The sequence below is a fragment of the Colias croceus genome, chromosome 4, assembly GCF_905220415.1.
Source record: "Colias croceus chromosome 4, ilColCroc2.1".
NCBI classification, from domain to species: domain Eukaryota; kingdom Metazoa; phylum Arthropoda; class Insecta; order Lepidoptera; family Pieridae; genus Colias; species Colias croceus.
In genome coordinates this window covers 8997077-9012556 of record NC_059540.1, presented here as the reverse complement: position 1 = coordinate 9012556, position 15480 = coordinate 8997077, and the positions used below count along the sequence as shown (strand labels likewise).

The window sequence follows — 15480 nt, the reverse complement described above, 5'->3', positions numbered from 1 at the left end:
GTGTGAATCCACATAAAAATAATGCTCAAAAATGTGTTAGTAATTATTTCAAGCGAGAAAATAATAAGAAAAGTGGGCGCGGAGAACCCCGAAACCACGTATTGTGAATTCGCAATTATATTTCTGTTCTGAGTCGATAAAGCATACGTGAAACAAAAGAAAATAAATAAAAATGCGTATTCTCAACATATTCATAACAACAAAATACATCTGACGTGAGTTGTTTACTTAAACGTGACGTCACGCGTGTTTTGGTCAAAATGGCCAACTGCAGAATTTCAATGTTTTATTTTATTGATAATCTCATTAATCTTAATGTTTTTTAGATTTTTAAGTCACTATATTTAATTTATTTATTATACATTTTCCCTTGAAAACACTAATATGATCATTTATGGATACTGTAGTCATGCCTATTATGGATGAAAGTATTATTTCGTATAATTATATTATATTAACTAACTACATAATTATTTATTCTTTGCACTCAAAGAAAACTATATAAAATAAAAAAATATACTTACAAAAGTGTAGGCTCAGCAGTAATGTTGCCTCCTTCCAGCGCCTGAACTCTCGCCATTAACTGTTCATTCTTTTTTTGCATATCTACGATCACCGAATTCAAAAAGTTCACTTGACCGTCCAACATATCCTTATCTTCTTCTGACCTGTAAAATAACAAAACATTTATAACTATTTATATATACAAACAAAAAAAAAACATTTCAGATGTTCACACTTAGAAATGGTATTTGGTCTTCTATCTAATAATTTTTTTTAAATACAACTAATATCGTTACAATATATACGTTTAGAGTTAAATTATGAACTTACCGAGCAGGCGCAGTATCCCCTTGTCCCAATGTTCCCATCGCATTATTGTCGTTTTTATCTCGTATTTCACTATTTCGTTTAGAAATATCCTTTTGTAAAAGAACCTTTTCTCGTTCAGAAATTTCTAGTTTCGACTTAAAGTTCTGAAAAACAAAATCAATATAATATATATTATGCAAAAGATGTTTTACTAAATACCTATGTATGTGTAAATAATTCAGTTAGATTTGTACCTTGAGATCTTCTTGTAACCGAACAATAATACTATCTTTTTCCTTCACCAGTGCCATCTTCTGTTCGATATCTACTCGCAGTGAATGTAAGGTTTTTTCCATATGTTGCAAAGCTTCAGCATTGGAGTTTCTTGTTGCCTGTAGTTCCAATGTAAGTTTTTCTAATCGCTCGTCCTTTTCACCGACATTAATTTGTTGTACCGAGAGTAATTCTAACTTCTCCTTTAATTCTAATATAGCCTTATCTGCGTCCGACAGTTTTGTTTGCAGCTGATTTTGTGTTTCTATTTCCGTCGATATTTTCTTCCTTGAATCTTCAAGTTCTTTTTCATAATTGCTTACTTTAGCCTTAAGATCGTGTCTTAATAATTTGCTTTCTTTTTTGTATTCATCAAACTGCGTTTGAAGTTGTTTGTTAAGGTCTTCATAGTTTAATTTTTGAGCTTCATTAATATTCGTTAATTGTTTAATGTCATTATCAGACTTTGCAAGCATTGTTTGTAATTCATTTAACTTTTCTTTTGATTGCAATAACTCTATTACTTGCTTTTCTTGCTCCGATAGACTGTTTTGTAATGTTTTAATAGTATTATTAAGAGATTCTACCTCATTAAGATGTTTCCGTTTTAGTTCTGTAGTTTCACTCTCCAAAACTTCGATAGCTTGTTTTGAGTCATTAGATCCTTCTTTTACAATTTCGTTTAATTTATTGAGTTGTTCTTCCTTTTCATGGAGAGCAGTAATCTTACCATTGAGTTCATTTTTAAGATTTTGGATTTCTTCATCTACAGATTTCATTTGAATGGAATTCTGTTCAATTTTTTGACTCTGCGTTTTTAAAAGGTTATCTTTTTCTTCGACTCGCTTTGTAAGTTCAGTGTTGATTTCTGTTGTTTGCTTTAAATTTACTTCCAATTGATCTAAATTCTCCTTAAGCTTGCTGATTTCTGATATTGTTTCATTGTACTTGGCCTCCAAATTACACTTCTCTGCAACCATAGTTGCCATTTCAATTTTCAATGTCTCCAACTGCCCGTGTTGTTCCTTCAACAAAGATTCTTCCGTTGAAGAATTTTTAAGAAGGCTTTCATATTTCTGCTTCAGTGTCGTCGACTCTGTGAGAACAATATTTAATTGCTCTTCAATTTTATTTTTATTGTCAGTCATCTTTGTAAGTTCCTCACTTATTTGAGCCATTTGACGATCTTTTTCTACTACAATTTCTTCGTTTGATTTCAAATCTATCTCAAGCATTTCTAATTTCAGTTTTAGCTCTTTGATATCATTTTCTTTGACTTCTAATGTTTTCTTTAATTCTATCTCTTCATTTTTCTGGACACCAGCCTGTGTATTAATATGTGCTAACTGATTTAAAATTTGATCTCTTTCTTTTTCATGTTGAATCTTTTCATTGTTTATTTGCAAAGTCATGTCATCCAAAATTTTTTGCAGGGAGTCCTCGTGTTTTCTGGCTTCTTCTAATTTATTATTCAGGTCATTTTGCGCATCGGTAAGCTGATCTACTTTTTCAATCAATTTCACTTCTGATGAAGCACCTTCTGCTTTCAAAAGTGCAATCTCTTCCTTATACTTATCTGTATCTACTTCAAGTTTCTTCCGAGTTGCGTCAAATTCATGAATCATTTCTTGTTCTTTTATTTTAAGACTTTCAATTTCCTGTTTCAAAATTGTATTTTCATCCAAGAGTTTATCGTTTTCAGTTTCAAGTTCTTTAAGACGATTATTTACTTGCAACACCCGTTGTTCTATTTCCTGTAATTTTTGTTCAGCAATTTTATGCTTTTCAACATTTTCGTCAATAGATCGTATTAATTCTGTACGTTCAATTGAAAAGTCTTCTTGTATTTTAAATATTTTTTGTTTCAGCTCTTGTTCTACTCTGCCGTAATTATTAGCTGTTTCTCTATGCTTATCCTTAAGGTCCTGAAGTTCTTTTTCAGTATCTTTTAAGTGTTGAGATAGTTTATTAAACTGCTCATTGGAATCTGTTGTTTGTCCAGTCAGATTCATATACTCATTTTCAACTTTTTCTTTCGATTTTTGCAATTCTTCACATTTCTCTTTCGTACTTTCTAACTGACGGTTTAGTTCACCAATTTCGAGTTCCATTGATGATATTTTGTTTTTCAAGTTGGTATTAATTTCTGTCAACTCGTTTAGGCTTTGTTTAAGCCTAACATTTTCTTCTTTCAATGCCTTTAATTCGTCTGTGTTCATGTTAAATTGCGTGGTTAAGCTATCAATTTCTACTTTGTTTTTCTCCAATATTTGCTTGTGGCTCTCAATTTCTTTGGTTAGCTGCTCTATTCTTAAATTACGATCTTCTATTTCTTTCTTGTGTTCTTCAGCAATTTTGCTATGTTTAATATTGAAATTAGCCGTTGCTTCTTCATAGTCTCCTTTTAGTCTGATAACTTCCTTGTCACGTTCATGAATTGTTTGTTTATATTCATTCATTACTTTTTCCTTTGTTTCATTTGCAATATTTGATTCATTAAGTAGTTTATCATAATCCTTTATTTTGGCACTCAAATCTTGTTGTAATCTTAAAATCTCTAGTTTACTTTTTTCTTCTTGTTGTGAAGCTTCATTAAGTACACTTTCGTATTCTGTTATTTTAGTATTTAATTCATCTTTTACGCGTTCAATTTCTTCTTGCAATGATTTGCACTGGGCATCTTGTTTAGCTTTTGCATCTTGCAACTGTTCAATATCTAATACCTTAGCGCTAAGTTCCATTTTTAACTTACTTATTTCTTTGTTTAAGTTGACTTCATGTTCTTTACTAGCACCAAGTACTGAAACATAAAATAGAAATACGTTAAGTTCATCCGTGGTTCTAATCACTTGTAAAATAAATACTTTTATAGTGATTACTCTCGGTGAATCACCGACAGCGGTCAATAATTCTAGTAGTAGCTTTTTTCTTATTTTAATTTAAAATTCAGTTTAAATAAGCAGTAAATTAAAATCATATCTATATAATTATAGTCTTATGTCACGATATGTATCACATGTCAACGTTGAAATGCCTTACAACTTATTCGATCTTGATGAAATTCCATTTGTAACCTGTGTGCGTAATTTTCAATGGAATTGGTTTTTATATGATTGAGATATTAAGGATCTTACTTACCCTTGTTTAATTCTAATGTTTTATCATCTACTGTAGCTTGAAGCTGTGTCAACTTAGTATTTAAATCAGTAATTATTTGACTATTATCTTTATTTAAACGTTCTACGTTTTGTTTTTCAGTCTCCAGCTTTGATTCTACAAGCTGTAATTTGGACGTTAAAACTGATAGTTGAGTATCAAACTCGGTTTGTGAAATAGCCATTTTGGTTTTAGCTTCGAGCAGAGCCTTCTCCGATTCAGATTTAACTTTGGATAATTCTTCCGACATGCTTTTGCCCAGAGAATCTTTTTCGTTCTCTTTTTCCTTTAACAGTGCATATGCTTCGTCTAGAAGATTTTGTAATTCTGTGGACAACGCTGAAAATGTAGATTAATATACAATTGCTTGTGTTAGAAGTTTTAGTTCAAGTTAGATAGGTATATACGTTGTTCTTACTTTGTGCCGCCGCCAATTCTTCTTTGTGTTGTTCTGCTATGGCTGTCATTTCAGCAGTTCGTTGTTCTTCAAGCGCTTGAAGGGCGCTCGCCGTGGTTTCAGCGCGAGCCGCTTGTAATGCAATTTCAGCTTCCAATTCACGAATATGCTTCTCCCGAGATAGTCTCTCCCGCTGAAAGAATATTTTTGTTATTTTAATAACACAGTTTTAAGAAAAACATAATTATTTAAACCATTGAGCCCCGAGCGGCCCGATCCGTCCACGACACAATAGATTTTCTATTGTGTCTGTGATTCCGGGGGCTGAGTTATTAAATAGACTTTTTTTACGTACCTCCATCGCTTCTTTATATTTCTGAAAAAGGAAACACACCCAACATTAGTCATATATAATAAAGATATAAAACAGGTCCTTAATTTTAGGTAATGTGATTGTTACGTACATAATAGTCTTCTTTGTTAATATTTTCTTCTTCATTTCTAAACATAAGATCTTCAACTTTCTGTTTTTCATCTTCTAACAACTTATTCAACTTTTCGAGCTCAGCTCTGAGTTTCGCGTTCTCAGAATTTGCCTGAAATTCAAAATATACTATTACAAAGGGGTAGAACTAGTTCGTTAAGATAGATAATATTATTTACATTAGTATTAAAGTATTGTTTTAATCAGCTATAATCTTCCTTTATGTTATCTACCAAATACAAAAAGTACCTTTACGTCACGAATGTTGCTATATCTCAGTAGAACGGATGATATTATTAATTTCCTTTTATATAATCTACATAATGAAAATTACACCAAAAATTGTTACCTGCGAAGCCTCCTTCTGTACCAAAGCAAGCGCGTTTTCCGCACGATCAGCCTGTAGGGACGCTTTCGCCACCTCAGCTCTTTCCAACTCTCTCTCACGCATAAGCCGCTCCAAATGATGTTGCTTTTCACGCAGCAGTTCCTATTTTTAATTAAGCAAATTCTTATCAATTATCGATACAATTTTACCAAACCTCATTAAAGTAGGTAAATTTATAAATTTATTATATATATTTAATATGTATACATAAGTCATTTAATTGTAATCATGTTCCAAAATTCAGCTGAACTATTTTAATACTTATTTCGGTTTTAATTATACAATGTTATATACAGTCGATTCAGAACCTAACATATTATTTAACAAAGAACATACATTGACGCATTAATTTTAATTATCTTGATATTCTTCATACAATCCATTTGTATTGAAAATAACATAACCATATATAAGCCAATAAGTTATAAGCCATATACATTGAAACCTCCTATATTAATTTATATTCATACTGCGCTATTTCTTATTAATTAGGGTACACATACCTTACTGTATCTAAAATACAACCAAATATTAAGTTATTATTCACACATCATTTATCACAGCAATTGAAAGATACAGCATACAGATAGCAAACCATCATTAAAAAAAAAAAACTGCAAACGTGTACGGTCTACTTAATATCCATAATGCATGTTTAATTGTTTACGTTACAACGTCAATCTTCAGCAGAGAACTTCAAAATTACGTAGTAGAGTAATGGGCTTGCAAACCGCTTAGTATATTAATTATTACATATAATACCTACCTTCGACCTACATTATAAGTCCATGTCACCATAACATTGTGATTTGTGAGATTGATAATCTCAATATGAAAAGCATACAACAATATCATTCTACAAAATACAAACACCATCATGCCTTCATGAGTAGATAAATAGTCTGTTTGTGTGCAATAAATTATAATGTATGATCAAAAACAATCCATACTAAATACAGAAATTTGTGCTTTAGTATTCTGAGCACATACTAGTCTAGATAATAACATGACTAATAAACATTACCCAACCAAATAAGAAATACAATGTTCAACTTAATTACTCGTCGATTACACGTCGCTTCAATTATAGCGACATTTATATAGAATGTCTCGAAACAATATACAATATACATGTTATTTTAGTCTATATTTAATAGTGTTTAGTTTTAGTAGTAAGGTAGGTACTAAAGTCTAAATGTGCCTAGTTTTTTTAAATTCTGCAAGTCATTAAGCTCATTCACCAATGGTAGGTAGTTCAACTGATATAATTTATATATTTTTTTTATAGCCAGGAATATGTTGCATTTTTTTTAAGTTGAGCAGGTTGGTAGGCCTTCTACTTAAACTGAGGTGGTACTATGCGATTCAAGTAAGAACGTTATTATTTACTTAGAAATACTTTTTGCATATCAATAGAGGTTTATTTTATTTAACCTGGCTATTACATCGAATTTAAATAAAACATTAAGTATTCCTAAAATAGATTATGTTCCTGGTTAGAATAAACAGCTATGACGTCACATTATGGCCATGTTCCGATCCTATTCTTAATTGTATCGCATAGTACAATAAGTACATGTAACTAACAGAAACGTCGCATTGCATTCAAAGCTGCTCTCTTTAGGATTTACGTTTTACGGTCACAGCATTGCAGCCTGCGGCTCCTATTTTTGGTGAAATCGATAGGCATAAGACAATTGAGTCGCATATATTTAAAGACACATTTTCAGTATTTAGTAGGTAAGTATGTATGTAACAAAGAAAATACTAAATTCTAATAGGTATATTATAGTTACTTGAAACAATAAAACCTTAATCCGTTCAATAAGCGTTATTTTTTGCTACGCAAAATGCATTGTTCCCACTTGATAAGTATTAACAAAAATATATTATAATATCTATAAATACAATATTTATGAAGATGCAAGCTTTGCCCATAACATCACCCAACATAAAAAACAGCATAATATGCTATTTTAACCGATACATTTTTACTGCATAATTGTATTTTTGAATTTTGCATCCTAATACTACCTACCTAGAAGTATGTATAATTAACATCGTATTATATGCAGCCTTTTCTAGAATAGTTATTAAATCGTATCTATGTAAATATAACGTTACGCAATCGATCGCTATAGTATACTAAGTTTTACTGCAAATATTTCTCGTTATTTCCTCATAACTCTTCTATAATCTATATCCACATAAAGACAACATACGTAAGTTGTTTTTATTTCAATTTTAATTCTGATGATCTCTTGACTTTACTACCTACGTCAGAAGGAAAATCTGCTTTTGTAGTCATTGTTTGGGTACGATATCCGATAGGTTACCTGCAAAATTGAAAAATAATAATCCAAAAACTGCAATACTTAACTATCAATTATTATATTGTAATACTGTTTCTAACATTGAAGCCGTATAGAGACAGGTCTGTCGGATCTAACCGCAGGTTTCGGCTTTCGATACGAGCCTAATACGCACGCGCTAAACATATTAACTTCGCAATACGTAATTAATATTTTTGGTGCCTTTCTTTCCAACACGTTTATGTAGATCTATACTAATATATTGTAAAATAACTGAACTAATTTTGGGTAACTATTACTTAAAGGTAGTTACTACCATAAAAAAACTTCACTTGCAACAGTTGCAAGCAATTTAGCAAACTGTACATAGGTATAGATAAAAAATAAAAACATTAATGACAGGTATTTAATTAACAACATGTTTGATGTTATCCGAAGATAATCTGAAGCGCTACCTACCACGATTTACTAGAACCTACTCTAACAATGGTCTATGTTCAATGTATGAAACTGTATCTTGTAATGAACTAAGTAACTGGGAATTAATTAGTTCAACGATTGTATTATCAGTTCCCACTAGGAAGTGGTCGTTATCTCTAATCTTTACATCATTTATCGTATCAGACATTGATACGATATTAATAAACTAACATATCAACAAAGGTATATCATTTCACGAGTTTACTGATACGTCTATCTTTGTTTTGAATGTTATTATTTAGTAAAATATCATATTCTCTAAAGGATACCAAACTGTAGCATATTAACACCCACCCACACCGCGTGTTTATTAAGTCATCGCTTACGTTGGCGCGACATATTAGGATTTACCCAGATTTACTCAGAAATTCAACGATTTTCTAGAATATTGCGAGAGTATATTGCCTATTTGTATAAACATATATAAGCCTTCAGCCTTTTGGTATGTATGTTTGATAACAATTTTTAATACAAGTTCCCTAAGATTTCGAACGAAATAAACTGAAAATCTAAAGAACAAGGTATATAAAATTAGTGAATTTATAAATAAACACCTTCGTAAACTAAATTTAAACGAACCTGCGGTTATGTTACTGAGTTAATTAATGGGGACGTATTAAAAAAAAAAAAACAAAACTTTGGTTTTAAGCCAAATGTTAAACAAGATAGGTATCTACGTGTAAAATTATCATTTGTGAAACAGTTATTATTGCACACCATAAAATAACCCGCAAAGAGATAAACAAGCTATTCGTGGAAGTAAAACGCGGTTAGGCGATTTTATTTTACAACGATAAAGTTGTTTCCATATAAATGAGTTCCACGGAACTAAGAAGCGCTTGGAATTCAGCCAGGTGGCACGCGAGAACGGCTAGGTACCTTTTATTTAGGTACATTTATCATGAAGCTACATCCATTATATCAGATATCAAATATTCAGAATTCTCCTCCACCCGGATAGCTAGGCTGTAAAGCTTTTTCCCATGCAGTGCTTTTTCTAGATCTCTCTTATCTAGTTATCTGTCATGCAACTTTAATCAGTACTGTAGCTTGTATTCAGAGCTAAATGGACCAACACCGAACACGGCAGATTTAAATCGACGCTTATTATAAATAACTGCATTAATTATTAATTATTATGATGTCATCTCAGTTTATAATAGTAAAATTGATCCATTTGGCCTTTGTAATAGATATTACGCAATAAAACCACACAATTAGTTTAAGATAACAATTTATTTACATTGAATAAGGGTAAGAGGGTATGAAGGAGTAAGAATAAGACCACGCGTTTATAATAATTTATTATCACCAATATTCATTCATTATTATTTTATCAATCACAAAATTGTTAAATCATTAAAACTACACTTATATTACACTAACAGTAGTACGTTATAGATATTAAATATTAGGTAAAGAATATAGAACTAGGTACATATAATTAAAACATACAATACAATGCATTGATTCTTAAAATTATGAATATTATTATGTCTTACAGGCACTGGACGTTTAAAAATAAATAAATAAGTTACAGTCAAATGCATCATTGTATGATCAAAATGTGTATAGTGTGATTTTGTCAATAAAATAGATACAATTTGTTCGTGACGTGACAAAAACCAAAATATCACAGAATAGCCATTACAAGCTTATTATCGACGTAACTAATAATACATAGGTATGTTTATTTATTATTGGAACATGATTACAACGCTTCACTTTTGTACTATAATGTGCGAAATAGTTAACATAGCGTTCTTAATGCGTAGAATATTATTACAAAGGAAAAAACCTTCAAAAATAAAAATAAAATAAATGTTAATTGTTTTAGTTTGTAAGTTTAACTCACTACAAACAATGCTTAAACAAAACGTTTCCATGGCAATTTTAATTGGCCCATTATTTTTTATTTTCTTTTTTTTGCCAATAGATAAACACTACATCGAATGTAGCCTTTAAACAGACCCCGTTGCGACGAGGTAAACGTTCACATAAAAGCGTGCTAAACTTTAAAAATATACCTAACAGTAACGTTGCAAATAGTTGCAAGAACTGATAAACGGTTACCATTTCTTGCAGTAAGTATATTATTTAAAGTGGAGCACGTATTTGTGAGCATTTACCGCGCTGCGATAGTTGGGTATTGTACCTGCAGGGCGTTCTTAGCGGAGACCGGGGTGGAAGAGGCTCGCGGAGCTCCGACACGCTGCCAACGTTACGTGACGTGTCGTGACGTGTCGTGACGTTAGTGACAGTGCCAATGCGCAACAAACATGAGGGAAAAACAACACGAGTTAACTCACTCAACAACTACCGCCAAGCGTGCTATGGTAAAACTAAATTTCAACCCAAAATTATGCACAAATCAGGCATCAGCTGTTCGCTCAGCGGTAATTATTTACTTAATGCAAAAAAATAAAAATAAATGTATATTATGAAATGCATTCAATATTATTACAAACTATGTGATAGGTTGCATACATCTACGTAAAAACTTCTGGGTCAAAATACCTGATCAGTGATCATGCTGAAATATTTTGTATTTAGTCATTTGGGTTGTAACTTGTAATCGAAAACCAGTTATATTTCTGATTATTATTATTTTCTTCTTCAGAGAAAACAATTGTTTACCCAGAAAATTTTAATTTTATTCTTTGGCATGTCGATAATGTTATTCTAACACCATGCTTATTACTGGTGAAATTAAACGAGTTAAATCACAACACACACAGTGTACTTTCTTAAATACAGTAATATCACAGTTAAAACATAAAGGGTAAACCACGGTTACCCCATCATTGCAGTCTTTAATATAATACTTGTGGAATACTAAAAATAAAAAAGCACCCTAAAAGCTACTACTGATCTCAAAATAAAATGAATAAAACGTATAATTTACGGTTCAATGTCAAAAAAAAAAATGAACCACAAAATATATATAAAAAATAATATGTGTAAAGGGCCAAACCAAAGGGTGCCAGCTACAGACCAAAATAAAAACATAAAAATCATGCAAATGGCAAGCAGGCTATAATACAACCATTACTTCTGTATGTACCCTTCTGTAATTAATATCTTATTGTGAATGTAAATACATATATGTAAACTACAAGATATATTGCATATTGCTATTGCTTAATATGTGATAAAGTGTATCAAAAATGTTTATGAAATATGGATGGATGAAAGGAACTATGTAATGATGTTTGTACTTTATATATCTGACGCGTAAACTATTCTGATATAGTAAGGAACAGAATGAATACATTTTAAAAGCAGCACTACGAGTTTAAATATACACGACGTAAGGATAACTGAATTGGAAGGGTGACACACAAGAGAAATGGTAGCTTTTCCCGAAGCCAGAGAAGTGAGTGCGCGAGGACGGCAACTCCACGAACAGGTCCGTAGCTGGGCCCCGGCTGGCCCTCGTCACGGCGCCCGGCCGCCCGCCCCACCGCACCACCTCGCCGCCCCGCGACCCGGCGCGCGACACCGAGCTGCTGCTGCCGCTCGACACACTGCGCCGTGATCGCTCCGACCGGCTATCGAAACTCAACGTGCTCTCTGAACAACGCCAGGACTTTGGCAGCGTTTCATTCAGACGACACGGTATATCACTTTTCGCATTGCGGAAAACGATATCGTAGTAAACGCGCGGCTGCGGCAAAGCGATGAGGGCGCAACGATCTTTATCTACATGTTTAACGAGCAGAGTCTTATCGAGAAGACTGGGCGCGCTGCGATGCGGCCGGACCGAGGGCGGCGGTGACCGGTGGGGGAGAGGCTCGGCCGAGCGCGCGCGGGGCTAGCCTACCTGAGAACCCAGCGACGTCACCCCCAGTCTCACCCCTGCGCGGGACGACGCGATCGACGTGCCGAGAGACGTGAGCGAGTCGCGGGAGTTGGAACGCCGCAATGGAGTAGCGCGACCGTTGCTATGGATCGCGCACGCGCCAGGCTTGCGGTTGGACGGAGACCGAGAAACCTTCGATATAGGAGCGAATAAACCAAAACGTGGTGCGCACTCGAAATATCTGCAAAGATTATTTAGTGAAACGATTGTTTTGAGAAACAGATATGTCATATTATTTATTTGCGCCTAGCAATTACCTCTTCCCATCTACAGATCCATCGTTCTTTCCAATAGGATCATCGAGTTCAACGCCGGCCCATACGCCGGTAGCAAAATCGGTAACACCCACATAGCGAAGAGTGCCAGCCTTGCTACCACGGCTACTAGACACAATAACGCGATCACCCATACGTAAATCACCACCCGTAGTGGTAGAAATTGAAGCATCTAAAAACAAATTGTTACCATTTAAGAAAACGATGGGAATGAAGTCACAGAAAAGATAAAAAACACTACAATAACTGATGACACTAACTCATCTTACTGCTGACGATGCTTCGAATACTGCCATTGGGTGATAAGGCGCGCCTTTGTCTAGCAGAACCAGATGGTGGCCTTTCAAAAACGCTTCCTGCGTCCGATACAGGTGACGCGTCATGTGGAGCATGGGATACAAGTGGTTCACGAGTCAATCGAGTCAAACGGGAAAAAACCCCTCTCTTCTCTGGGCATTGAAAATATCTAACTCCAGCTACAGATCCATCATTTTTTCCTGAAAATAACACATTGATTTAAAAAAGTTCCAAAATAAAAGTTATATAAGAGGTCGATAACATTCCTATTTATAAAACCTTACCAATAGGGTCATCAAGTACAATTCCCGCCCAGTCACCAGGAGCAAATTGTGTTTCACCGATATACGCAATTTGACCTGGTTTCGTTCCTCCAACCCAAACTCGCTCCCCAATAATGAAACTGTCGGTATCTTCCGTTAAAACGACGCTGTGATCTGAAATTGTATTAGAATAATTTCTATCATTCCAACCATATTAATGTGCATATTCAATGTAACAGGATAATCCCCATGTAATTGCTAATAGGAAGAGAAATTTTGCGACTTAAAAGGACTGAAATTTATTAGCCATCTGAATATGGATGTCCGCGTCACAATCTCTATTCTCAATGCATACACGACTTGAATACTGGTGATGCAAGTGCAACGGCCGTTGAGGGACTATTTGCATTCCGGTTTACATATCGCTACATTCTAACATTACGTACCCATGAACTTTCGCTTCGGTCAGGACACAATGCTACAAACTGCATTTGACGATTAACTTAAGAGCCTCTCACTATATTGTGTAAGCTTTATAATAGAACATCATCTAAACATAAGTGTACATTGCAATGCTTGCAAAGCAGAAGTAGCATGATCACCAATGGAAATACCTCGGATACAAATGCATGAAGAACGTACATTTAACAGTGGAACTTATTAAATTTAAATCTTTCCATGATAATCATCTATGGGGATTATTGTATGAAAAAGTACTGTTTGCTTAAGCAGTGAAATGTGATCAATTCTTGATTTTGTTTCTCAAGTAAGGAGTGCAGGAAAGTCGATGTTATCTTGGAAAGATTAAGGGTGATTAAAGATCGTGCGGACTCACCTGAGGACCGTCTGAGGCCGGCCTCGCTGAGCCTGCGCGGATGTTTCTCCCACAACGCGTCCATCGAAGTCAGACTGGACCTGCTACTAGCTGTGATGACGCACAACATAGGACACACACACATTAGCCACTACCAAATAGCAAACGACCATGCGTTTCAATTTCGATCTAAATTTAGTATGGAAGCTCTAACGAAAGCTACGTTTAGTTGATTGCAAAAAACACAATAAAAATCAAATATGCATATTTATAATAGCCATTAATATTTTTGGAAGACGATACAATTATTTGTGTGAGCGTAACCTTATGAAGGTTGTGAGTGTAGGCGAACCGATATCGAAGTAAAAAATATTAGTGGTAGTAATTTTAAAATATTATTCGTATATTGATAATTTAATAGTTTCAATATATTTTATTGGTTAGTGTTAATTATTTTTTTAATATTCTTCCATGCATACCGTTTTTATTTCTTTTGCCTATTTTATTTATTAGAAATAATAATTGCAATCATAACAGGATTAGGTCGGACAGATTAATGTAGTATAATTATTATATTTTCAAAATTATTTCGTTGCTATAGTAGTAGTGGCTAGTGGTATTAGTGGTACCGCCACCACAATTAGTTACTGCGTGGTAATAAACATGCAACTCAGTCGTATATGTATAAAAACATGCCACATGCATGATCGGGTTTTTCTAAGTCACAAATGACGCGCAAATTCATGTAATATTAACTCGATTTAAGTAGTAGGGGCAGACTCACTGGAGGCTTTCCGATGCATTCGGGGTCTGTCCGGCAGACTGCTCGTCACTTCGTCTTCCTCTACTTCTATTAAATCTGTTCCAACATCGATGTGCAAAAGCATAACATAACAGTGGAAATGATCGGAAGGTATGTACAAAAAATAAGTAAATGAAAATCATTCACGATGATGATAAGACATTGAAATAACGAGAAGCATTTTCATGCTCGCTGTGTTCTCATGCGTTGCATATATTTTTAACATTGCGTGAACATAAATCACATCTAGATAATATTAAATGAAACTCACCTGACAAATGTTTTCTTGACGAATCGTCGCTAAACTTTCTTGCGTCGGAGGAGCTGCCGTCTATGACAAAATGAAAACATGTAAAGCAACAACCGAAAACATGCCAACAAGTGAATAAACTGTGGGAATGTAATGGGTACAATTAAAGTCAAAATAATTGAATAATTGAAATTCTACACATGTATGTATAAGAGCAATACAGAAATCTTAAGCAAATTCTTGGTTTCTTGTAATTTTATTTTGTTAACTGTTCAGAAAATTTTCACATAACGAAATTGTCGTACTAAACGAAATACATACAAATTTAATATGCACACAACTACACGAGAAGTACGGTCTACTCAAATTAAACAAAAAAATATAAATACCGAACAACTGTTTTAAAAGGCTGCTATGGCTTCAAAAGCTACAATATTGGCTAAGTTTATAGATCACTTATTGAACGTGAGAACTATAATACACAAGGGACCGCGGCACCGGCCGATCTGATCTGACGTGTGTCCGGCACTGATCACCCGGAGGCTGATTAATCATCTGCGACAACTGCGCAACGAGCCGGCCTTGCGATGCGCGTGGGCATACGTATCATAACT

General features: G+C 34.0%; 1 protein-coding gene across 18 annotated transcripts in view; it reads right to left on the bottom strand.

Moving 5' to 3' along the window:
- Window positions 1-15480, bottom strand: part of LOC123691389 (CAP-Gly domain-containing linker protein 1) — a 44642-nt gene that overhangs the window by 2244 nt on the left and 26918 nt on the right. For 7 of the 18 annotated variants that reach the window (XM_045635740.1, XM_045635741.1, XM_045635743.1 and 4 more), the window contains 16 exons: window positions 14888-14947; window positions 14599-14673; window positions 13836-13925; window positions 13022-13174; window positions 12701-12937; window positions 12423-12612; window positions 12127-12346; window positions 10459-10515; window positions 5473-5613; window positions 5104-5235; window positions 4995-5015; window positions 4661-4832; window positions 4225-4581; window positions 1068-3886; window positions 835-977; window positions 525-668 (listed from right to left, as the gene is read on the bottom strand). In XM_045635740.1, the coding sequence (XP_045491696.1) occupies window positions 525-668; window positions 835-977; window positions 1068-3886; window positions 4225-4581; window positions 4661-4832; window positions 4995-5015; window positions 5104-5235; window positions 5473-5613; window positions 10459-10515; window positions 12127-12346; window positions 12423-12612; window positions 12701-12937; window positions 13022-13174; window positions 13836-13925; window positions 14599-14673; window positions 14888-14947 (5011 nt within the window). Of the gene's footprint in view, window positions 1-524; window positions 669-834; window positions 978-1067; window positions 3887-4224; window positions 4582-4660; window positions 4833-4994; window positions 5016-5103; window positions 5236-5472; window positions 5614-10458; window positions 10516-12126; window positions 12347-12422; window positions 12613-12700; window positions 12938-13021; window positions 13175-13835; window positions 13926-14598; window positions 14674-14887; window positions 14948-15255; window positions 15415-15480 lie in introns of those variants that run through there. The other 11 variants (XM_045635751.1, XM_045635756.1, XM_045635754.1 and 8 more) reach the window with 9 other exon arrangements.